Below are 25,441 nucleotides of genomic sequence, written 5' to 3' on the forward strand. Positions count from 1 at the left end.
GCTTTGTATTTAATTATGTTGCTCTAGAAATAAAACAAGAGGAATATTCTCTGGTTTGGACATTTTTATATATGTAATATATATATATATTTTTCTTTCCCATCCTTTATTTATTTTTAATTTCCTTCCATTTAAACACGTCCAATTGGAGGCCTTGCAAATTAGAAAATCAAAGTCGTATGAATTTTAGGGAGCTGACTGTGAATAATCTCTCGACTCCCGTCTTCCGTGCAGGAAGCCAATCCAGTATTTAAATTTGTGGTTGTGTTTTTTTAGATATATATATACACACACACCCTTATGAACACACCCATATTATTGTGAATTAAAAGGTGGCCATATGACCCCGGATGCTGCAACCGTCATAAAGATGAGTCAGCTTTGAAGCATCCGAATTTGCATGACGTGACCCTGGGGATGCTGGAAACGGTTGTAAGTGTGAAAAAACAGTCGCAAGTCCCTTTTTTTCAGCGCATTTGGGTCACTAAACAAACGGTTGTAAGTTGAGGACTGCAATTTAAATAAATAGAGAAACAGGCAGCGCCACATATTTTATAACACCGTATCATAAATACCACAAATAAATATTACGTGTAAGTTTGTATGTGCAAAACGATACAGGCGTGGCTAGACCCAGTTTGTGGATGCGAAATATTAAAAATAATTTAGGCCCTGAAATAAGATCTAATGGTTTAAATATTTCACATGTATAAACTTGGGTGTAAAAAATGGTCGCATAATCAGATCCCGTTGAAATAATATCTAAGTGGGTTGTTTAATAACTAATCAAATACATCATTTAATGATGCTCTTATCATGGCCCCTACATATATATTATTTTATATATATTTTATATATATATAAAATAATATATATTTTTATATTTTATAAATTATACATAATTTAATGATGCTCTTATCACCCCTATATATATATATAAATATAAATATAAAATAATATATATGTAGGGGGCCATGATAAGAGCATCATTAAATTATGTATTTGATTAGTTATTAAACAACCCACTATGCTCTTATCATGGCCCCCTGTATATATATAAAATATATATAAAATAATATATATGTAGGGGGCCATGATAAGAGCATAGTGGGTTGTTTAATAACTAATCAAATACATAAGTTAATGATGCTCTTATCATGGCCCCCTATATATATATATAGATAGATAGATGTAAAATAATATATATAGGGGGTCATGATAAGCGCATCATTAAATTGTGTATTTGATTAGTTATTAAACAACCCACTATGCTCTTATCATGGCCCCCTACATATATATTATTTTATATATATTTTATATATATACAGGGGGCCATGATAAGAGCATAGTGGGTTGTTTAATAACTAATCAAATACATAATTTAATGATCCTCTTATCATGGCCCCCTATATATATATATAAATAAATATAGATGTAAAATAATATATATATAGGGAGCCATGATAAGCGCATCATTAAATTGTGTATTTGATTAATTTATATATATATAGGGGGCCATGATAAGAGCATCATTAAATTATGTATTTGATTAGTTATTAAGCAACCCACTTAGATATTATTTCAACGGGAAATCATATATATATAATGACAGCCCTGAGTTTAACGCGGCCAGAACTCAATTTCCCAGAGTGCCTCTGGGGCAGCGGCCATGACACCGAAAAAAAAACAACAACGCGGGGCGAAGCGAAGGATGACGTCAAAACCAGGAAGCCGGAATCTCCCATTTCCCGACAGGCCCCGCGGCCGGGATTGATTGAGTGAGAGAGAGAGAGAAAAAAAAAGAGAGCCGGCATCTGACTTGAGTTAAAAAAAAAAAAAAATCAAGGAGACTACGCCTCCCGGCGTGCCCCGCGCGCGGGGCCGCGCGTGCGCGTTGATAAAGTCGCCCCTGCGGGGTGAGGGCGGGGGGGGAGCGGCGGCGGCCATCTTGTGCGAGGAGCGACCGGAGGCGCCAGGCAGGAAGCCCCGAAGGAGGCCGGAGGAAGGAAGGAAGGAAGGAAGGAAAGAAAAAGGGGGGGGAAAAAAAGGAAGAAAGGAGAAGCCGACAGCAGAGCCTCCTGCCCGTCCGCCCGCCCGCCGCGGAGGAGCCGCCGCCGCCGCCATGAACCCCGAATAGTGAGTGTCGTCCGCCTCCGTGAGGGAAAGAAGGGAAGGAAAGGGGCTCTTTTTACCTCAGCTTCCCTCAGCCAAAGCCGGGAAGGAAAGCCCAACTGGCCTGGCTCGTTGACAACCCCGGACTACAAGTCCCATCGGCCCCCCTCCCCGCCCGGGGTTATGTGTGTCCTGAGGGGGAGGACTACAAGACCCATCAGCCGCTTTTTTTCCACCCCCGCCCCCGAGAGGGAAGAGTTTTCAGGGCTTGCGGGTTCCTAAGGAAGGGGGTGGGGTCGCCTTTCCCATCATCCCCAGCCGGGTGTTTTGTTGGGGAGGGTGGCTTTGTAACTCTTTCCTGGGGAGAGGGGGGGTTGCGGGACCCATCGTCCACAGCAGGGGGAGTGTCGTCCCCCTTCCCCCCAATAATTGGGGGCTTTTGAATGGTGGAATTGTGGCCCATGTTCCACAGCAGGCAAGGAGAGAGGGAGGTTTTTTTACTTTCTTTGTTGAGAGAAAGGGGTTGTGGCCCCATCATCCACAGCAGAGTAAGGGAGGGGTTCCTCAGGAAGGAAGGGGGTGGGGTCGCCTTTCCCATCATCCCCAGCCGGGTGTTTGTTGGGGAGGGTGGCTTTGTAACTTTCCTGGGAGGGGGGATTGCAAGACCCATCGTCCACAGCAGGGGGAATGTCGTTGTCCCCCCAATAGTTGGGGGTTTCTGAATGGTGGAATTGTGGCCCATGTTCCATGGCAGGCAAGGAGAGGGTTGTTGCTTTTTTTAACTCTCTCTGTTGGGAGAATGGGGTTGTGGCCCCATCATCCACAGCAGAGCCCATTCTTCCCTTCCCCCCCCCCAGGAGTTTTTTTACTTTCTTTGTTGAGAGAAAGGGGTTGTGGCCCCATCATCCACAGCAGAGTCTAAGGGGGGGGTTCCTAAAGAAGGAAAGGGGGTGGGGTCGGCTTTCCCATCATCCCCAGCTGGGTGTTTGTTAGGGAAGGTGGCTTTGTAACTCCTGGGAGGAGGGGGGGTTGTGAGACCCATCGTCCACAGCAGGGGGGGTGTTGTTTCTGTTTCTGAATGGTGGAATTGTGGTCCATGTTCCACGGCAGGCAAGGAAAAGGGGGGGGTGTTTTACCCCATTGGGAGAATGGGGTTGTGGACCCATCTTCCACAGCAGAGCCAATTCCTTCCCCCCTCCAGGGAAGTCCTTGCTGGGAGAGGGGGAGTCGCAGCCCCATCATCCACAGCAGAGCCAATTCCTATCCCCCCTCCCCAGGAATTTTTACTCTCTGTTGGGAGAATGGGATTGCGGACCCATCATCCACAGCAGAGCCAATTTCCCCCTCCCTCCCCCCCCCCCCGGAGTTTTTACCTCATGTTGGGAGAATAGGGTTGTGGACCCATCATCCACAGCAGAGCCAATTCCTTTCCCCCCTTCAGGGAAGTCCCTGCTGGGAGAGGGGAGTCGCAGCCCCATCCTCCACCACCGCACCCCCTTCTCTGTTGGAGTTGGGTGGCCAATATATTTAAGTTAATAATGAAAACCTAATCTTTTTTTGGTTTTCAATTTGGGGAGTTATAACCCCATCATCCCCAGCTGGGCAAACTCCCCCCCTCATCAATACAAGTGGGATTGGAGCCCCATCATCCACAGCAAGACCAATTTTCTCTCCCTTATATTTTCCCTCCCAAAAAAAGAGATAAATTAGACTTATTTTTTTTTTTAAAAGGAAAAAAAAAACATCATTCCCGGCTGACCCAGCCTTATGGATTGAATAGTCCAACTCAATAAATTGTTTACAAGTTGGCTGTAAGCAATTTATTATTCAAAACAACTGGAATATTTGGGTCCTTTTCACTGATGGCAAAAGTGACAGAAATATTAGCAAGAACGCACAGGAGGTGTTTTATATTTTTAAAGATTGTTTTTATATCTTTTTTCAGCTTTTAAAAATGTTTTTTTAACCTTGGGTATTTTATATTTGTTAGCTTTTAAAATCACTAATGATTTGTCGCCTTCCCTTCTCATGCTGGTTTATGAATGTTACTCAGGTAGTCCTCAACTTACAACAGTTTGTTTAGTGACTGTTCAAAGTCACAAGGCCCCTGAGAAAAGAGACTTACGACCGTTTTTTCACACTTACGACCGTCGCAAACATCCCCGGGATCATGTGATCCCCTTTTGCCACCAATGGGGAAGCCAGATTCACTTAACAATGGTGAATCATGGCTGGCTGGGGGAATTCTGGGACTTGAAGTCCACAAGTCTTAAAGTTGCCAAGTTTGGAGACCCCTGGTCTAATATATAAGGTGGGAACGTCGCAAAGCCCCTTCCCCATTTAGCTAAGCCATTTTTCACGTGTCCCTTCCCTTGGACTGGTATACCAGAAGGGTATAGGGTCTCCTGCCTGAGCAGGGGGTTGGACTAGAAGACCTCCAAGATCCCTTCCAACTCTGCTATTCTGTATTCTGGACTCACATTTTCTTTGCTATGCGTTGCTATTTCTACCTTACCCCACCCAGGAAATTCCCCTTCCTCCATTATAAATTTCTAATCATTCCAAACCCTCTTTTATACATTGTTCAAGCTCTTCTGCTCTTTCGTTTTTTTTGCAAAAATCAGGAATTATTCGACATTATTTGCATTTGTCCTGAGATGCAGAAAACCAGATTGTGGAAATCCAGTGTGGCTTCTATTAAATACTTTGCATTTCAATGTCAACATTTCCTCTCTTTCCCTTGGCTTGCCCCTCACGTTAAGGGCTACCCTTAATGTGGCTTTTTCAGAGGAAAACCCCCCTCGAGTATGAAGCGAATGGTTATTTAACACTCTGTTATTAGAGGTTTTTAGAGGATTTAACATGTTTGGTCCTCCTGGCACTCTGTTTAGGAAAGGATGAGCTACAAAGTTCATTTAAGGTGCCACAGGACGCCTTAAGAGGTTTGTTGTGACCAAATAAACACCATCCCATCTTTGAAAGTCAGCTTCTTGTGGGTCTTAATTTGCCCCTCTGCTTAGCAGTGGCGGTGTTGACACATCGCTTTAAGCCGTGGAGTTAATTTTTGCAAACCACAGGGACCGAGTTCATCATACATGCCAAACCAAAATTAAACAATTCCGTCTCTGTTTCCTTTTAAAAATCGCCTTTAGCACCACCGGATGGGCTTATCCAGAGCTATTCCTTGTGTTATTTCGTTCGTGTAAATCACTTGCGTATCAAGTGGTAGAGACTTATTTTTGCCTCAACATACGGCCACAACAAAGCCTGGAATTTTGGTTGTAAGACGTTAACGGTTGTAGGTTGTATATCCAGACGCCATTTGACTGGACTCGATTTTATGACGGTGGTCATAAAAGACAAGGCACCATGATCGTTCAAACAAAATCCTTCCCTCTGAAGGATTGGGACACCCCAATCCGGGTCGTAAACGTGAAACGGTTGCCCAGTGCCCCAAAGGGAATCACGTTACTGTGTGAACTGTGTGTTTTGCCCATGTGCGGCAGTCAAAACCTCAAGGCATGAGGGAGGATTGGCAGCTGTAAGTTTGAGGATGGGTCGTAAGTAGCTTTTTTAAAGCCAGTCGTGACTTCGAATGGTCATTATAACTGTGAACACAACTCTCTTCTAAGCTCCACCTTTGTATGAATTCTAAAGATCATAAGCCACTGTTAATAATGAAAGTGAAATAGTTGAATAAGCGGGGTTTTTTTTTACAACTGCAGACCTGCAAAAACATTGTTTTTTTCCTTGGGATCTATTTCTTAATTGCAGCTCCTGGCTAGAAAGTGGTGCATAAAATATGTGAAACAAAACAGGAACGGCTGCAGAGGAGACGATAATTATTATTTATCATGTGATATTTGACCTGTCATTATCAGAGGGCAATGCCAGAGACTGGTAGGTAGAAGAGGCGTCCGCGGTTATGTACAGGTTGACCTGGATTTACGGCAGTCCGTTTAGTAACCGTTCAAAGTTGGAACAGACCCCGGGGGAAAAAGACCGTTTTTCACACTTACGACTGTTTATTTATTTATTTATTTATTGGTTCGATTTATATGCCGCTCTTTCTCCGGAGACTCAGGGCGGCTTACAATGCTTTAAGCAATAGCCTTCATACTTTTGTATATACCTGCTTAGTAGGTAGTAGTATACTTAGTAGATATATACTATATATAAGTAGGTATTTCGGCCCCCGCTAACCGGTGTCCTTTTTTTTATACAAAGTCAGCTTATTGCCCCCCACAATCCGGGTCCTCATTTTACCTACCTCGGAAGGATGGAAGGCTGAGTCAACCTTGAGCCTGGTGAGATTTGAACTCGCAGTAATTGCAGGCAGCTAAGTGCTACTTAACAGCACTTTAGTCTGCTGCACCACCAAGGCTCCTTGGTGGTGCTGTTGAACCATCCCCATGGTCACATGATCAGAATCCAGTCCCTTGGCAACTGGTTCATATTTATGACCGTCGCAATGTCCCGGGGGGGGGGTGTTCACGTGATCCCCTTTTGCGACCTGATGGGGGAAGCCAGTTTCACTTAACAACCGTATCTCTAACTTAACGACCGCGTGGTTTCACTTAACCACCGTGGCACGGAAAAGGTCTTAAAACGGGGCCACGTTCACTTTGTCTCACCGAACAACAGAAATTTCGGGCTCGGTTATGGTCGTAAGTCCAAGACTGCCCGTAATCTGGTCAGGCACTGTAGGAGACGGGTTGCTCAATCAACAGAGGCCATCCGATGGATCGGCGAAGGTTACTCCGATGTTGCAAATGCAATCAGGGGCCCTTAGTAGTCTTTAGTCTGACTCATCATAGTCGTTGCTTAATGCCAAGTGACAGGAAGTTGGACTTTACTCACTGTGTGGAAGAGGCAGAGCAAGCACTCTGCAGGAGCTCAGAGGCACCGTGGACTGGAGGACTTGGGCCTCATAAAACAAACTTACGCATTCCAGGGGCACTTCTCAGAACGTCAAAATTAAGCCCAGGTAGTCCTCAACTTTCAATCGTTCGTCTAGTGACCCATTTCAAGTCTGACAAAAGTGACCCAGGGCCGTTATTCGCAGTTACGACCTTCGTGTTATCCCTGTGGTCATGTGATCAAAATTCAGGCTTGACAAATCAGTTCATATTTTAGTATGAACAACAGCCCTGAAAAAAACAAAATGGCCTAGAACCGTCACTCGCATTTACAACTTGCAGCGTCTCTCACAGAATCAAAATTCAGAGGCTCGGCAACTGACTCATATTTATGACGGTTGCGGGGTCCACGTGACACCCTTTTGCGACCTTCTGGCAAGCAAATAGGGAAGCTAGATTCATTTAACGACCGTGTTCCTAACTTAACGGCCCGCAGTGATTCGCTTAAGAACCGTGGCAAGAAACGGAACAGGATTCACTTAACAAATGCTTAGCATCGGAAAATTGAGGGGGGGGCCTCAATCGCAGTCGTAAGGCGAGGACTACCTGTAGTGGAATCTCGGGCTGTTTCAGCCATGGTTCCACTGTCGTCTGACTCAGGATGGTTTTCGTTGTTGTGTTGAGGATTAGGGTTAACTTCTGTGAGGTGTCCTCCTCCAAACCAAAAACTCCACCCATGATGGTTCAAGGGGCTTCTTTTTAACCAGGATCGCATGACGGTTGAGGAGACAGACCTACCAGCACCTCACGTTCTCCAGAACCTCTGGCCTACAATTCCTGATGGTAGATTAGAGATGCGAGGCGATGATGATCAAAGCATCTCCAGCTTGCTGTGGCCCACAGCACGTCTGGATTTCAATCAGAACAGAGCCGGAAGGGACCCTGGAGGTCTTCTAGTCCAGCCCCCTGGTCAAGCAAGAGATCCTATACCGTTTCAGACAAACGACTGTCCGGTCTCTTCAGTGATGAAGCACCTACAACTTCTAGTGGCAAGCCGTTCCACTGGCTAACTGTCCTCACTGTTAGGAAGTTTCTCCCTTAATTCCAGGTTGCTTCTCTCTCCTTGATAATAATAATAATAATTTTATTATTGATGAGTTTCCACCCGTTGTTTCTTGTCTTCAGGTGCTTTGGAAAATAAATGGACCCCCAAATCTTCTTTGGGGCACCCCCTCAAATCCTGGAATACTGCTATCATGTCCGTGCGTCCCCCCCCCCCCCCAGTCCTTTTTTTCTCTCGACTAGCCAAACCCAAATCCTTCCTATGTTTTAGTCTCCAGGCCTTTTGATCCTCTCAGTTGCTCTTCTCTGCACTTTTTCCCCAAGTCTCAACATTTACCGAGAAGGACTTGTTAGTTGACACTTCTGGCAACGTATTTGGTGTCCAAAGTCTTTCCGACAAGATGTCAGTCGTGGTTGCCTTGCTCATCTTTTAAGCAAGATCTTCCGGTGGGTGTCACCACCACCAACTCACTTCCTTTACACTCCCAGCCTGCAACGTGCTTGTGGCACACCTTGGGATTGTCGTGGGTGATGGAATTGTGGCCCTGGTCTACCTTGCAAGGCGTGTGCCTTGCCGGGAAAAATCAAAGCACCCTCTGCGAGACGTCGGTGTGTGGTGGGAAATTGCAGGAAACCCAACCTGCTCCTGGGAATCTTTTGGGATCTGTGGAGCCTTAAATATTTCATGCCGAACCACTGCAGCTCCGCGCAGCCCTGCATCTTAAAATATCGGGAGGGTGTTTTCGAGCCTAAAAGCATTTTGCTCCCTAGCTCTGAGCCCCCCCCCCCCCTCCGGAGGAGAAAGGATGTGGTCTTAAAAATAGGAGCGGGGCCCGAAAGAGAATTTTTCTGTTGGCGTTAGGAAGTGTCGTCTTGTGGTTACGGATGGTTGCTTCCTCCTGAAAAGCTCTGTGGGATGGTGGAAATATTACGCATTTAGCAATCGGCGTAAAGGATCTTTTTAAAAAAAAAATCGAAATTGCCTTTCGTTTTCTCGGCCATTTTCAGCCTGGGTAATCTTTTCACAGGCCTCAATTTACAACCGTCCGTTTAGTGACCGTTGGAAGTTAACAATGGCACTTTCGGAAGCGACTTGTACCCGGTTTTCGCACTTAACGACCGTTGCAGCAATCAAAATTCAGCAACTGACTCGTATTTGTGACGGTTTCGTTGTCCCGGGGCGGGTGTCTTGTGAGCACCGTTTGCGACCTTCAACAGGGGAAGCCTGGCCTGCTTAATGACCGCATGCTTCGCTTAACAACTGCAGCGATCCGCTTAACCCACAAGGCAAGACGGCAACAGTACTTAGGCTTATAAAGCGACCAAAGAAAGGTCGTAAAATGGGGCAAAGCTCACTCTCGCCTAGCAACCCAAATTTGGGGCTCAGTTGTGGCCGTAAGGCGAGAACTACCTGTAACCCCTAACTGCTGGCTTCTGAGGCCGTATGCTTGCCTGGGAAACTTTTATTTTTACACCCTGTCTTATAATCCTCGCTCTCTTGAGTTGAAGTTAGGAACTGGGGCTGGATGTAGCTTGAACTTCCACAGGACTAGAAACCTGGTGCAAGGTCCTCAGTGCTCTCTGAGCTTGGCGGTTTTCTTGCAGGCGTCTCATGACCCAACTAGGTAACCTCATCAGAAGGCAGGGAGTTTGGGATGAGAAGGAGAAGGGAGAGGGGAAAAGGAGGATGAGGTCTCTGTGAGCCTTGGTGCTCCCTGAGCTCAGTGGTTGTCTTGCAGGCGTTTCATGAGCCAACTAAGTAACATCATCAGTGCTGGAAGGGAGTGGGATTTGCAGAGAGGAGGAGGAGGAGGGCTGTGGGGTCCTCGGTGCCCTCCGAGCTGGGTTGTTTTCTCACCAACGTTTCATGACCCAAACTAGTAGCCTCATCAGGTTCTAGACCTCCTTTCAACCCTGAGCCACAAATAATTCAGCAAGTGGAACAAACCCCTCGCTTTCTCTCTCTCTCCCCCCCCCCTTGTCCAGAAGATTAGGGGGAGCCCCTCCCTCCTTGCTTTTTAAGTCAGGAAAAGTGCCAGCGCACCCATCTCGTGACTCGCCAGCTTCTCGTTCGCCTCCCTGCCTGTCACTCAAGAGAAGCTCGGTTAAGAAACTTCCTCTGGCAATTGTCTTTATTCGCCGTTCACATCTTGCGGGGAGGGACAGAGCCGTATCAGATCACTTGCTCGCCTGGTCCGAGATCTACCCCAGGTTCTGCCAGTCGGGGCGAAGGTCATGCAACAGGAGGATTCTGGGATTTGAAGTCCAGAATCCATTTACCAAAATCTCCGGATGGGAAAGCTTGAGTTAGCTGGTCTGATGCAGCCATTTAAGCACGGCCAAACTCTCGTTCCCAGAGGCCGAGTCTTGAGATAAATTACAGGCAGTTCTCGGCTTACAACAGTTCATTTAGTGACCGGTTCCTCCTCTCCCCCCCCCTTTAAGACCATTGCAGTCACGTGATTAAATTCAGACACTTGGTATCTGGGTCCTATTTACGACGGTTGCAGTGTGGTGGGGGAGTCACCTAATCGTCCCCTTTTGCAACTTTTCGACAAGCAAAGCCAACGGGGGAAGGAACCAGGTTCACTTAACCGTGTTGCTAACCGAACAACTGCAGTGATTCATTTAGCAACGGTGGCAAGAAGGGTCGTGAAATGGAGCAAAACTCCCTTAACCACTGTCTCACCTTAGCAGTAGAAATTTTGGGCTCAATTGTGGTCGTAAGTCGAGGACTACCTGGATTTAGAGTCTCCCTCCCCCCACCAGAGATTAAGAAACACATTTAAAGTTCCTGCCCCACTTTGATCTGTTTGTGTGTCTCTGTGTATTTTTTTTCCCCCCAGTGATTACCTGTTCAAGTTGCTTCTGATCGGAGATTCCGGTGTCGGGAAATCCTGCCTCTTGCTACGGTTCGCCGTGAGTATCTACAATTCCCCCCCAAAACAGCTATTTTTCTTACATATTTTCCCGTTGCAAAGCTGCTGCTAGTTGAGGAGCGTTATCGAGGGAAGGTGAGGCCAAGAAAAATAAAAGCATTTTTTAAAAGAAAAAAACAGGAACTGTGCTTCTGGAATTCCTTATCTGCCCCACCTTCCAATTTTAAATCCCCTTTGTTTTGAGGGAGGAAGGATTTTTTTTTTCCATGAAACTCCTTTAACACGGATTGGACCTCCTCCTGAATTCCATTTCCAAGGGAGTTGCATTGATTTAAAAAACAGTGATTTTTTGCAATGGTTTGGAGAGTTTTGACGGCTAGAATTGCAGATCGGGCTAATTATTTTTTATTTTATTATTTATTCAATTTATAATTAACGGGGATCAAGGCTGGGATTGACAGGAACGAATCATTTTCTCTGCGGTGACATAATTTTTTTCCCTCCCCCCATGCTAGGATGACACCTACACAGAAAGCTACATCAGCACCATCGGGGTTGACTTCAAAATCCGGACCATTGAACTGGACGGCAAAACCATTAAGCTGCAGATTGTAAGTTTTGGGGCAGCTGTCCCGACGGCTGGATGGCCACCTCCGTCTGGGTTTGGTTTCATTTTCCAGATGTGGAGCCAGAAGGAGCCTCTGATTAAAAATCAAAAATTCCTTTCCTTTTTTTCTTGAACCATTGACTAAATCTTTGGATGTAGTCTTTAGATCTAGCATGGTGACTGGGGGATTTTGGGAGTTAAAATCCACCCATCTTAAAGCATGATGGCTGAAGAATTCTGAGAGTGGAAGTCCATCCATCTTAAAGCATTCTGACCAGGGAATTCTGGGAGTTGAAGTCCATCTCTCTTCAAGCATGCTGGCTGGGGAATTCTGGGAGTTGGTCCATCTTAAAGCACGATGGCTAGGGAATTCTGGGAGTTGGTCCATCTTAAAGCACACTGGCTGGGGAATTCTGGGAGTTGGTCCATCTTAAAGCACACTGGCTAGGGAATTCTGGGAGTTGGTCCATCTTAAAGCATGATGGCTAGGGAATTCTGGGAGTTGGTCCATCTTAAAGCATGCTGGCTAGGGAATTCTGGGAGTTGGTCCATCTTAAAGCACGCTGGCTAGGGAATTCTGGGAGTTGGTCCATCTTAAAGCATGATGGCTAGGGAATTCTGGGAGTTGGTCCATCTTAAAGCACGATGGCTAGGGAATTCTGGGAATTGGTCCATCTTAAAGCATGCTGGCTGGGGAATTCTGGGAGTTGGTCCATCTTAAAGCACGATGGCTAGGGAATTCTGGGAATTGGTCCATCTTAAAGCATGCTGGCTGAGGAATTCTGGGAGTTGGTCCATCTTAAAGCATGCTGGCTAGGGAATTCTGGGAGTTGGTCCATCTTAAAGCACGATGGCTGGGGAATTCTGAGAGTTGGTCCATCTTAAAGCACGATGGCTGGGGAATTCTGGGAGTTGAAGTCTACCCCTCTTAAAATTGCCAAATTGAAAAATACCGACGTAGGTCCATCCAGAACACATCTAATCGGGCAGTCCAATGTTTAAAAAATAAGTAGCCCTCTTTGAGAAGGAGCTGTGCTTTGTGTCCCACCCAGTTTTTAATCACATTCTGTTGCTTGTTTTTATTTATTTCTATGCCTTAATTTTTTAAACGTGTGATCCGCCCAGAATCCCTTGAGAGTTAATATCCACCATTTTTTTTTCCCCTTGTGATGGGATTTAGTGAGGAGGGAGATTCTCCAGGAGGGAGGAGGCGAAATCCCAGAAAAGCAAGAGGCAAACTCAGCCTGGATATTACGTGTGAGAGAAAGAGGGTGAAGACAGGCTCTTCCTAATAGTTCCCACAGTCTATTGTAGAGGCAGGAAGCTTGGAAGAATAAACCTTTGGTCCCGCTGACCGACTCAGATTGGATCCTGCAGATAGTAGAGTCCTTAATCCGGTCAGATTCGGTCTCTGGGAGTGAAACAATAAATAATTCAGCTTGGAAGAATTGCCACCTGCCAGTCTTCCGTTTTGGGCCTGAGGTTCTGTCCGTTAACCCGCTCTTTTCCGCTTTCTCCAGTGGGACACAGCTGGGCAGGAACGGTTCCGGACTATCACGTCCAGCTACTACCGAGGGGCCCACGGCATCATCGTGGTCTACGACGTAACGGATCAGGTAGAGTGGCACTCGGGTGGCTGTTCAGGCAACAGAAGGGCAGGAGACACCTCGGGCACAACGCAAAGATCAAAGCAGAGACAAATAAAACTCAGTGTCTCGTTTCTCTGCAGTTGTACAAGGCTTGTTTTGGGTGGTTTTGTTTGTTTATTGGCTTGGGAGTTTTAATTTACTGGAATCCCACAATCGGGTAGGTCCCCAAAAATAATTAAAAGCTCATCTTCGGCCATGCCGGCTGTAAAATTCTGAGGAGTTGAAGTCCTCCCGGGTGGAATTCTGGGAGTTGAAGTCTTCCCGGGTGGAATTCTGGGAGTTGAAGTCCTCCCGGGTGGAATTCTGGGAGTTGAAGTCTTCCCGGGTGGAATTCTGGGAGTTGAAGTCTTCCCATTTGGAATTCTGGAAGTCCTCCCGGGTGGAATTCTGGGAGTTGAAATCTTCCCGGGTGGAATTCTGGGAGTTGAAATCTTCCCGGGTGGAATTCTGGGAGTTGAAGTCTTCCCATTTGGAATTCTGGAAGTCCTCCCGGGTGGAATTCTGGGAGTTGAAATCTTCCCGGGTGGAATTCTGGGAGTTGAAGTCTTCCCATTTGGAATTCTGGAAGTCCTCCCGGGTGGAATTCTGGGAGTTGAAATCTTCCCGGGTGGAATTCTGGGAGTTGAAGTCTTCCCATGTGGAATTCTGGGAGTTGAATTCCTCCCGGGTGGAATTCTGGGAGTTGAAGTCTTCCCATGTAGAATTCTGGGAGTTGAAGTCTTCCCGGGTGGAATTCTGGGAGTTGAAGTGGAATTCTGGGAGTTGAAGTCTTCCCGGGTGGAATTCTGGGAATTGAAGTCTTCCTATTTGGAATTCTGGGAGTTGTCCTCCCAGGTGGAATTCAGGGAGTTGAAATCTTCCTGTGTGGAATTCTGGGAGTTGCAGTCCTCCCGCCTGGAAATCGTGGCTGGGGAATGCCCACCTGGCCTTTAAGATCCCCGCCCCCCCCCCCTCCAGAGGTATGGGTGTTGGAGTAGCACTTGGCTCCTTCAATCCTCACCTTGCTCCTCCCTCTCGGTCGTCCAGGAATCGTACAACAACGTCAAGCAGTGGCTGCAGGAGATTGAGCGTTACGCCAGCGAGAACGTCAACAAGCTGCTCGTCGGCAACAAGTGTGACTTAACCACAAAGAAGGTGGTGGACTACACAACCGCCAAGGTGAGCCTCCAGCCGTGGGAATTTTCAGGACCCCTCTGTTCTGAGCCAGCTCCCCAAACACGACAAACCCTCTGTAATCGGCAGCCCCGGCAAAAAGTTTCTCTCTCACCGCAGGCTAACAAGTCCATCCGGCAGGGAGACGAATCGTCGTCTGCCACACCTATTCATCTCCTCCCCCTGCCTTTTCTCCCCAGAGCTAGGGTGGGGCTTCGCTAGCAGCGGTGGCTCTTCTGTCCCAAGGACCGTCCCATAGATTTCCACTGCTCTCCTCTCCTCTTGCTTTCTATCAGGCACCGGACCCAGCTGTTCCTCCTCCTCCTCATCAGCCACCTCCAGACCTGGGGGCTCTTGACTCTCCATCTGAGGGCTGACAGACGGCCCAGGCTCCGTCTCCGTCTCTCTCTCTTTGGCACCCCCATTCCCGCTTCCTCCTCGGAGCTGCCTCGATGCTGACCCTGACTCCCACACACCCTCCTCCTCCTCCTCTTGATTCGGCTGCTCCACAACATTCTCCCTCCGTTCCCAGTCAAGATCTGCCGCAGGGGGGCCCGTCCAATGGGTGGGAGCATCTCCCCTTGGGAACCGGAAGCGTCTCTTTTGACGTTCACCTGATTCCCCAACGGGGGTCATAAGTCCGAGGACTCCCCGAAACCGGGCCGTTCCCCTGACCTCCCGCTCCGGTTTCTGGCTCGCTCGCTCGCTCTCCTCACCCCTCCCCTCTCTTTTTATCTCCCTCCGCCCCCCAGGAGTTTGCCGACTCGCTGAGCATCCCCTTCCTGGAGACGAGTGCCAAGAACGCCACCAACGTGGAGCAGTCGTTCATGACCATGGCGGCCGAGATCAAGAAACGGATGGGCCCCGGGGCCACGGCCGGCGGGGGACCGGCCCAACTTGAGAATCGACAGCACTCCGGTCAAACAAGGAGGAGGCGGCTGTTGCTGAACAGGAGGGACATGATGGCTTTGAGGGGAGGGGGGGACGGATGGGGGGGCCTGGGACAGGCCGGGACAGCGGGGTCCTGCCCCCCCCTCCCCACCGTCCAGCCCCTTCCTCCTCCTCCTCCTCCTCCTATTTTTTTTTTTCATTCTCCGAAGGTGGCTTTCCGGATGATACCTCCGTGTCGGAGGGGACGGGGCCTTTCTCCCAGCGCAGCTGCTGCTCCGAGTTGGAGGGGGGGGGGGTCTTTAGCTGTGTGTGTGTGAGGAGGGGGGGGAGACAGAGGGCTCCCACTCCTCTAGGCAGGAACTGGGTGGCCCTTTCTTTTACTGCAAGGGGGGGGTTGTCTCAGCCCCCCTTCCTCCCCTCCTTCTCCGCCTCTCCCTCCCCCAGCCCCAAATCTATCTCTCCCTATTTGGTAATCCAAAGCTGAGCGTTTCTATCTCCACCCTTCAGTCTGCCTGCTTCCTCATCTCCTCCTCTTCCTCCTCCTGCCCTTAAGTAGGAGATCCCCCGCCATGAAAGCTGTTCCCCCCAACCCCTCCCTCCTTCCTGCATCTGTTTGACGGTGTTTCCTTTTTATTCCACCCAAATTTCCATCTCTCCGTCCCCCCGAAAGACTATGTCATTCCTTCCCTGGCCCTTCCTGAACCCCCTCCTCCTCCTCCTCCTCCCCCCTCCCCCCTAGGGTCTTTCAACGCACACATACACCCCAATCCCCCTCCCAGCCACCCCTCTCCCCAATTTCTTCCTGCCTCCCAGCACCATTGGCCGCTTAATAATCCCTCGAAATGGAGGGGGGGAGGAAGAGGGAGATGGGGGGGCTGTGGAGCCGGGGGGGGGGATCGGGGGTCTTCCCTCAGCTTCTGCATTTCACAGTCAATGAATGTATCTCTGCTGGGCAGCCCCTCCCTTGAGCTTGTGAATAATTTTGTAGGGTCTCCCTTGTGTGTTCCCCTCCCTCTGGGCTCCCCATTTTTTTCCTCTTCCTCTCTCACCTCCCTGTGTATCAATGACCAAATGTAAACCCCCCCCCAGGTATCTCTTTTCCCATGCTGCTGGGCCCAGCCCCCTGACCCCCGAAAGCTGCTCCTTTCCCTCCCCCCCCTCTATTTTTAGCAGCAGGAAGTCCTTTCCTTCCCCAGCCACTTGTCTGCCCCGGTGGTCCTTTCCTTCGTCCGTCTCATCCTCGCTCGTTCGCCTCGCTCGCTGGTCCCCTTCCTCGCCCGACCCCACCCACCCACTCCCGCTTTATTTAAGGAACGTCAGGGACCCCCGTCGCGGGGTGGAAAAGTTTTCCGTCGGCTCTCGATTTCGTCCGCTCGTTTTGTTTTTTTTTTTCCACAAGTGACATTATACAAAACCACAGATACGAGAGGAAAAGAGAAAAAAAAGAAAAAAGAGGGAGGGAAAGAAAGAAAGAAAGAAAAAAAAAAAACCGAATAAAACATAACCAGCCTCTTGCAAAATGAGGATTTTCCAGGCTCGGTTTGCGTGTGTATGTGGTTTATTTATTTATTTGGTTTTTTTTACGCCCTGCACGACGACGACGGCGGCGGGGTTGAGATCTCGAACCAAGGTTTGGTGCATCCCGGTTTAATTCGTTGCGCTAATTTTGGCTAAGAATCGGCTCGAACAGGGTTGTTTTTTTTTCCCCAGTCTTGGCCGCTTTTAAGAAGTGGCGACTTTTTTTTTTTTTTTAAATTTGATTTATATGCCGCCCTTCTCCGGAGACTCAGGGCGGCTTACAATGCGTTAAGCAATAAACTTTAAACTCCCAGAATTCCCCAGCGGACTTGAGATTGGCCGTGGAAAGAAGAACGCTGCCCTCTGGTGGTGCAAAAGGGAAAAGCACCCGATCTGCGGGAAAGGATCCCGATGGACGGCCCTGCCACTGGCAATGGATTTACGCGTTTATTTCATTTGTGTCCCGCCTTTTATTATTTTTATAAACTGGCAATGATCCTAGTACCCCCCCCCTTCTTATTTTCCTGTGCAACAACAACCCTGCGAGGTAGTTCGGCTGCTGTTTAACCAGGTTGGGCAGGATATTTCAACTGGCCTTTTGCAAATTCAAGATTTAATTGAAATATTTAAATAATTTCTTGTATTCTTTTATTTTTATTTAATCGGTCTTAACGCCTCGGTGGCAACCTGCCCATGGCAGCTTCAGAAATTTCTAGAAGAGGGACAGCAGAGGGCGCTCTTCCACCGCGCGGCTTCCCTTGGGGTCTGCAACCTGGCGCCCAGGGGTGCCATTAATGGCTACAGAGCCAGCTCCGTTTCACGCAATGCCCTTAAACCAGGTTTTTTGTCCCCTGAAAGATCTTGCCGCGGCTGCCTTCGCACAACCTGCCAAGAGCTAGCTTAGATTTAACCAGGATTAGCTTGATGGAAGGAGGAGGGGGATATTTCCAAGCTCCGCCTGTTTTGATAGATGTCGGTTCGAGGTTTTGTACCAAAGCTGGAAAACTACACATCCCGGCTAGGAACAGTGGATTTATTTAGGAAACAAGATGGGGGGACAAACCAGAAATTAACTAACCATGGTTTAGGCCTGCAAACTGAGCCAACTTTTGAATTTTGTACAAAAGAGATACCACAAAGGAAGAAGGGGGGGAGGGAGAAGAATTTTGGGCTGCTGTCCAGATGAAGCTTTCATTTATATTTATATTCAGCTTTTTCCCTATAAAGGGACACCCCCCCTTCCTCCTGCTCTTTTGCCACACAACAACCCTGAAAGGTAGGTTCAGCTGACCTTTAAATCACCCAGGAGCTTCTGAACTGGACTTCAACTCCCAGAATCCCCCCCCAGCTGGCAAGATGGGAGTGGGTGAGTACCACCCCCACCCCCACCATCCTCAACTGACCAAGGTTGTGGAACATTGGCTTAGAAACCGCAGGGGTGGAGGGTTTCCTGCCTAAGCAGGGGGGTTGGACTAGAAGACCTCTTGAGGTCCCTTCCAATTCTACGTTGTTCTATTCTAAAGCCTTCCTTTTGCCCGGCCAACTGGGGGGGGAGGATGGGATTTGTAGTCCAGCAGGGCCCAGCTCCTGAGAAGGAAGACCTTTGTGGTTGATGAGTCAAAGGGGGGGGGGTCTTTCTCGGTAGGGAACGATGGGAGTTGGAGTCCATCCCGCCCCCCCTTCCCAAAACCCGAAGTTGTGGCAGCTTCAGAGGGGGGGGGGGTTCCCCCAAAACCCCACCCACCCACCCACAAAAACCACCCATGAGCCTCAGCGGCACTCCGCAGCCCCTGCTTCCCAGCCACCGGCGCTCTCACCTGTGCAGATTGGCTCCGCCCCCACGGCGTTCTATCCCCGCCCCCTCCGAATTCTGGCTCCGCCCCCGGCTCACCCCCCCCCCTTTCTCCGCGGCGGCAGACGGCGGCGGAGCCGGGAGGATGCGGGGGGCGTCGCGGCTGCTCCCGCCGGTCTCGTAGCGGCTGCCGCGGCTGTGGGAGACCCCGGCCCGGCGCCTCCGATGGCCGAGTAGCCCCCCCTTGCCCTGCGGCCCCCCCCCGCCCCCTCCCCCGCCATGGCCTTCACCTTCGCCGCCTTCTGCTACATGCTCACGCTGGTCCTCTGCGCCTCGCTCATCTTCTTCGTCATCTGGCATGTGAGTGGGGGTCCCTCGTCCCACCCTCCCCCCACCCCGGCATGGGGCCCAGGGGAGGGGGCAGGGGGCCGAAGGGCCAGGGAAGAGAGAGGAAGGGGCTGAAGGGCTCTGGGAGGGAGGGAGGGGAGGGGGCTCAAGGGCCAGAGAGAAAGGAGGGGAGGGGGCTCAGGGGCCGGAGGAGGATGGGGAGGGGAGCTCAAAGACTGGGGGAGGAAGGGCAGGGGGCCGAAGGGCCAGGGAAGAGAGAGGAAGGGGCTGAAGGGCTCTGGGAGGGAGGGAGGGGAGGGGGCTCAGGGGCCAGAGAGAAAGGAGGGGAGGGGGCTCAGGGGCCGGAGGGCAGGGGGCGTAGAAAGGAGGGGGCTCAAAGACTGGGGAAGGAAGGGCAGGGGGCCCAGGGGAGGGGGCAGGGGGTTTAGGGGCCGGGAAGAGAGAGGAAGGGGCTTAAGGGCTCTGGCAGGGAGGGGAGGGTGCTTAGGAGAGGGGGAGCCGGGGGGGGCAGGGGGCTGAAAGGCCAGGGAAGAGAGAGGAAGGGGCTTAAGGGCTCTGGGAGGGAGGGAAGGGGGCTCAAGGGCCAGAGAGAAAGGAGGGGAGGGGGCTCAGGGGCCGGAGGAGGATAGGGAGGGGAGCTCAAAGACTGGGGAAGGAAGGAAGGGCAGGGGGCTTAGCGTCTGGGGAAGAGAGAGGAAGGGGCTTAAGGGCTCTGGAAGGGAGGGGAGGGGGAGGGGGGCGGCAGGGGGCTGAAGGGCCAGGGAAGAGAGAGGAAGGGGCTTAAGGGCCAGAGAGAAAGGAGAGGAAGGGGCTCAGAGGGCAGGGGGCGTAGAAAGGATGGGGAGGGGGTCTCAAAGACTGGGGAAGGAAGGGCAGGGGTCTTAGGGGCTGGGGAATGTGGAATGGGGGGGGGGCAGGTGCAGGGGGCCAAAGGTCCAGGGAAGAGAGAGGAAGGGGCTTAAGGGCTCTGGAAGGGAGGGGAGAGGGCTCAAGGGCCAGAGAGAAAGGGGAGGAGGGGGCTCAGGGGCCGGAGGGCAGGGGGCTGGGGAAGGAAGGGCAGGGGTCTTAGGGGCTGGGGAATGGGGGGGTGCAGGGGGCTGAAGGGCCAGGGAAGAGAGAGGAAGGGGCTCAGGGGGCTGGGGAAGGATGGTGATGGGACTCAAAGACTGGGGAAGGAAGGGCAGGGGGCTTAGGGGCTGGGGAAGGGAGGGCAAGGGGCTCAAGAGCCAGAGAAAAGGAGGGCAGGGGGTTGGGGAATGGGGGGGGGGGACGGGTGCAGAGGGCTGAAGGGCCAGAGGAGAGAGGAAGGGTCTTAAGGGCTCTGGAAGGGAGGGAGGGGGCTTAAGGATTGGGAAAGGGAGAGCGGGTGACTGGGGAAGGGTCTAAAGGGGGGAAAGGAGAAGGGCAGGGGTCTGGGTCTTAGGGGTTTGGGGGAGGGGATGAAGGGCAGTGGGGGGGGGCATCCAAAGCAGACATCAAGCCATCTTGGGGGGGGGGGTTTCTCTGACCAGGCTGGAGAAGTGATGGGGGAGAAATCGGGGAGGGGGCAATTTTGGGAGGGCCTGGCAAACCCGGGATGGGGAGAGGGGTTTAAGTTTATGGGGAAGGGGCTGAAATCTCAAAAACAAGATTCCTGAGGATCTGGAACCCACTGAAGCCCCCTCCCCACTGAAGGGCTAGGAAAGCACTGGATTTTTTTTTAGGGTGGGGGGTCATCTATCTATCTACATCATCTATCTCAATCTTCAGCCTTGTGGGTTTTTTTTTTTTGAGGGGAGGGTCTTTCGGCACCTGGGGGGGGGCCAGAACTGAGCAATTTGGCAGACGAGAAAGCCCCCTCCCCGTGAATCCCTCAAACCGGCAGAGACGCCTCCTGTCCTCGCAGAGGGGAGGGAGAGACCGCGATTTGGGTCTGGGGGATGCAAAGCCTGCCTTATTTCTGTCGGGGGGGGAGAAATGGGGGGGGTCATGGTTTTTTTTGAGGAGGGGTAGCCGTCGCTCCTCAAAGGGACTGGGTGCGAAATTTGGCTTGATTGGGACACACTCAAGAAAGCTTCATCCATCCATCTATCTATCTATACACCCCTAAAAGGGGGCATTGAAGCCCCCTCCCCCAAATTCAGAAAAATCCTCTTCCTCCTGGCCCCCCTCCTTTGCAACTTTCCAGCTATCCCCTACCTCATTTTTTTTTTTTTTTTTAAAATCAAAATAAGATTTTTTTCCATCTTCTTCCTTTTCGGGTGACGTGTTCAGGAATCCCAGGAAAGGATTTGATTAAAAAAACAAAAAAATTAAAATTATTATTATTATTATTTTTTAAAAAAATCTTCTGTTCCTCCATTTTCTGTCCTCCACCTCTCCGGCCCCCCTCCCCAATTTTCCTCTCCTCCATCTGTAACCAAGGAACCTGACTCTGGTTGCCATGGGAACTACATGTGTTTACAATAGAGAGCCCTCTCCGAATAAATGGGGATGCTGGCATCTTTTAACTCCTTCGCTGTGGGGCTCGTTTTTTGGGGAGGGGGGGTTTCGTGGGGTGGGGGGGTAGAGGGCAGGATCTGAGCGAAATAAATCCCCCCCTCCGTGGATCTGATTGGAGTGTAAAAATGCTTGGAATTCCTGCTGCTGCTTTTTTATTTTAAATAATAATAATGGGTATCGGATTCGGTTTGACAATAAAACGGTCCAAGGATGCTTAAATCAGGAATGGGTTTCCTTTATTTAAACGATACGAACCGACGTAGGATTGGAACATCGGTTTTTTTCGTCGCTCTCTGAGCTTTTAACCGGGGTTTTAACCAGCGAGTTTAAGGGTTGATGGTAAGGTCCCCCCCCCTTCCCACTTTGTTTTAAAATGTCAAATATTCAGGAATTAATATTGCATTCATATCGCAAAATATTCCGGAATGTTATCTTGAGCTTTTCGTGTTCTTTTTTTTTTTTAAAATGGCTCTCTTGGATAATCTTCATTTTTCAATGTACGTCGGGATCGTTTCGATGTATCCGAATGGTTATTTTCCAGATTTATTTTTGAGAGAGGAGAGCCTACCTCAAAAGTTGTTGTTGTTGTTTTTAAAAAAAAATAAAAAGGACTAGGGGTGCCTCCCATTTGAAGTGATTGTGATGTTTCGTAGTCGATGGGACTCTTTGGGGAGGGTCCTCTCTGCCCCCTCACCCCTTTTTTTTTTTTTTAATTTGATTTATATGCCGCCCTTCTCCGGAGACTCAGGGCGGCTTACAATGCGTTAAGCAATAGCCTTCATACTTTTGTATATTTATACAAAGTCAGCTTATTGCCCCCACAACTGGGTCCTCAATTTACCTACCTTAGAAAGGATGGAAGGCTGAGTCAACCTTGAGCCTTGGCGAGATTCGAACCTGCAGTAATTGCAGGCAGCAGATGTAAGTGGATGTTAATTAGTCTGCTGAGCTACCAGAGCTCCTTTTGAAATACTTGAGGGAGGCCTGTGGATTTCCAGGACCTGGGAACGGCCATTCCCAGGCTACCTTGTCAGTAGCTCAAGTGGGTGCTCTTGGGAGTTATAGTTTTTGTACAGGGGGGCTCTGGTAAGCCTGTTTGATCTGGTGGTTTAAGGCATCAGGCGCGAAATCAGGAGATTTCTAGTTTTGCCTTAGGCGTGAAAGCCGGCTGGGTGACTTTGGGCCGATCACCAGGAGTCGGTGAATTCTAGTCCGGCTTTAGGAATGAAAGACGGCTGGGTGACTCTGGACGAATCACCGGGAGACGGTGAGTTCTAGTCCTGCCGTAGGCACGAATTAGGAGACGGTGAGTTCTAGTCCTGCCTTAGGCATGAAAGACGGCTGGGTGACTCTGGACAAATCACCGGGAGACGGTGAGTTCTAGTCCTGCCGTAGGCACGAATTAGGAGATGGTGAGTTCTAGTCCTGCCTTAGGAATGAAAGACGACAGGGTGACTCTGGACGAATCACCGGGAGACGGTGAGTTCTAGTCCTGCCTTAGGCACGAATTAGGAGACGGTGAGTTCTAGTCCTGCCTTAGGCACGAATTAGGAGACGGTGAGTTCTAGTCCTGCCGTAGGCACGAATTAGGAGACGGTGAGTTCTAGTCCTGCCTTAGGAATGAAAGACGACTGGGTGACTCTGGACGAATCACCGGGAGACGGTGAGTTCTAGTCCTGCCTTAGGCACGAATTAGGAGACGGTGAGTTCTAGTCCTGCTTTAGGCATGAAAGACGGTTGGGTGACTGGACGAATTACCAGGAGACGATGAGTTCTAGTTCTGCCTTAGGTATGAAAGACGGCTGGGTGATGCTGGGTGAATCACCAGGAGACTGGGAGTTCTAGTAATGCCTTAGCCATAGAGCTGGCTGGGTGACTTTGTGCCAGCCCGCCTGCCTGCCCCTCCCTCCCTCTCTCTCTCTCTCTCTCTCCCTCTCTCTCTCTCCCTCCCTCCCTCTCTCTCTCTCTCTCTATCTTATCTATCTTATCTATCTATCTATCTATCTATCTATCTATCTATCTATCTATCATCAGCTAGCCATACCCTTACTTGGATTTGAATTTGGGCTGCCTGCATGTTATTTCTTTATCAGCTATATATATATATATATATATATATATATAGATATAGATATAGATATAGATATAGATATAGATATAGATATAGATATAGATATATAGATATATAGATATATAGATATATAGATGATATATATATATATATATAGATATAGATATAGATATAGATATAGATATAGATATAGATATAGAGATATAGATATAGATATATATAGATATATATATATATATAGATATACACACTGCTCAAAAAAATAAAGGGAAGACAAGCAGAAGACATCCGAGATCTGAATGAATGAAATAGCCTTATTAAATACTTTGTTCTTTATATACAGTAGTTTTGTGTTCCCTTTAGTTGTTTGAGCAGTGTATAAACTACTGTATGTAACGAACAAAGTATTTAATAAGGCTATTTCATTCATTCAGATCTCGGATGTCTTCTGCTTGTCTTCCCTTTATATTTTATGTGTGTGTGTGTCTGTGTATCTTAAGTTTTCGTGGGTGTGTGTATGCAAAAAATTAAAATCTCAGGTGTTTTCCCACGTCATGTTAAACAAGTTAGTTAAAATGTTTAAAATTCTGGTTTTAAGATAGGATTTTAACCAGAATTTTAAACATTTTAACTAACTTATTTAACATGACACGGGAAAACACCCGAGATTTTAATTTTTTGCATATATATATATATATATATATATATATATATATATATATATATATATATATATATAACAAACTATTCTAAAAATACGAGTTCCAGGTATATTTGTAAACAAAGAAAGCTTAGTAGAATAAAATTTTAATTATTTTAGTTCCGGAGCTCGCAGAATGTCTGCTTCTTCGTTTACACACACACGTATATATATATCAATCTCTCTCCTCTCTCTTTCAATCTCTCTCTCTCTCTTTCTCTCAATCCCTCCCTCCCTCCCCCTCCCTCTCTCTCTGTCAGACCAATCACTTCACAGGGTTGTTGTGAAAATAGGCAGAGGTTGTGTTGGATATATTTGCCGCCTTGAATTATTTGTATGTAGAATCCTCAGGCTGGAAGGGACCTCAGAGGTCTTGTAGTCTGACCCCCCGTTTATCAAACAGCCTGTTTTTTTTTTCTTTCAAAGCTCAGGATACCAGTAAAGAAACATGACATAAAATATCAAAACGGATGCGATTCAATATCGAACCCCCACTTGCAGAGAGTTTGAGGTCGACGGAATGCAATTTGCTTTTGATCCGTGTCCTCGCCGGAAGACCTTCCTGATCTTAAACCCTTGGGCGGCTGGGAAATATAGTTTTCATTTCTGCAACCGAAAAACAAAACCCCAGAATCCATGGTTTTCACTCTTGGCGAGAACTCAAACCCGATGGAAATACAATTTGCAAGAAAAAAACCAAGCCGGGTTTGAGGAGGAGGACGGCCGCCCCTCCTCCTTGCCTTTCTCGGGATCTGAGTTCGAGTGCCGCACGAGCGTCACCCTCGAGGAAATCCTCGCCGTCGTGTGCGTGGGCACCTCCAAATCACGCACAGGTGGCAGTGTGCAGTTTTAGGGTTTTCTCCGCCTCCTTTGGGCCCCCCGCTAGAGTGCCTTGCCCCCCCCTCCGCGCACGGCACAAAGCTAGGCCCCGAGTTTCTAGTCCTCATGAAGAGAACGGAGGGGTTAGCACGTTGAGCTTGGCAGCCAGTCTTCTAGGTGTCACTGGGGATGGCAAGGCCTGCTAGACGTCGGAAACGGGCTCAATAATTAGAGACACCTAGGTATATATATATATATATTTTGATTTGTTTCCATGGTTACCCTTTTGGGGAAATTGATTGTCCTTTTGGATTTATGAGGGGATTCTGAGGTACAAGGTCTCTCCCTTTTTCGACCCCTGTTTGCTCTCTCTGTGTTGGCACCACCGGAGGCGGCTATTCAAGAAATATTTCGCCATCCAAAATGAGCCTTTGCCAGGGCTGGCGAAGCGATGGATGCCGAAGTTATCAAGGAATCAATTATTTTTTATTTTTTCCAGAG

At 48.9% G+C, this 25,441-nt stretch overlaps 2 protein-coding genes across 2 annotated transcripts in view; both read left to right on the forward strand.

Moving 5' to 3' along the window:
- Nucleotides 1-1,883: 1,883 nt before the first annotated feature.
- On the forward strand, nucleotides 1,884-15,361 carry LOC139322362 (ras-related protein Rab-1B-like). The gene is given in 7 exon segments (XM_070951462.1): nucleotides 1,884-2,136; nucleotides 10,880-10,952; nucleotides 11,428-11,523; nucleotides 13,040-13,135; nucleotides 14,195-14,326; nucleotides 15,073-15,201; nucleotides 15,203-15,361. Coding segments are annotated over 7 exon segments (606 nt in total). The 5' UTR covers nucleotides 1,884-2,122; the 3' UTR covers nucleotides 15,269-15,361.
- Nucleotides 15,362-18,800: 3,439 nt separating this feature from the next.
- Nucleotides 18,801-25,441, forward strand: part of CNIH2 (cornichon family AMPA receptor auxiliary protein 2) — a 37,009-nt gene continuing 30,368 nt past the window's right edge. The window contains exon 1 of the mRNA XM_070950791.1: nucleotides 18,801-18,881. Coding sequence (XP_070806892.1) covers nucleotides 18,801-18,881 — 81 coding nt within the window. The remainder of the gene's footprint in view (nucleotides 18,882-25,441) is intronic.

Source organism: Pituophis catenifer, unplaced genomic scaffold (genome assembly GCF_029215685.1).
Source record: "Pituophis catenifer annectens isolate HBS135680 unplaced genomic scaffold, rPitCat1.0.hap2 SCAF_10, whole genome shotgun sequence".
Classification (NCBI taxonomy): Eukaryota; Metazoa; Chordata; class Lepidosauria; order Squamata; family Colubridae; genus Pituophis; species Pituophis catenifer.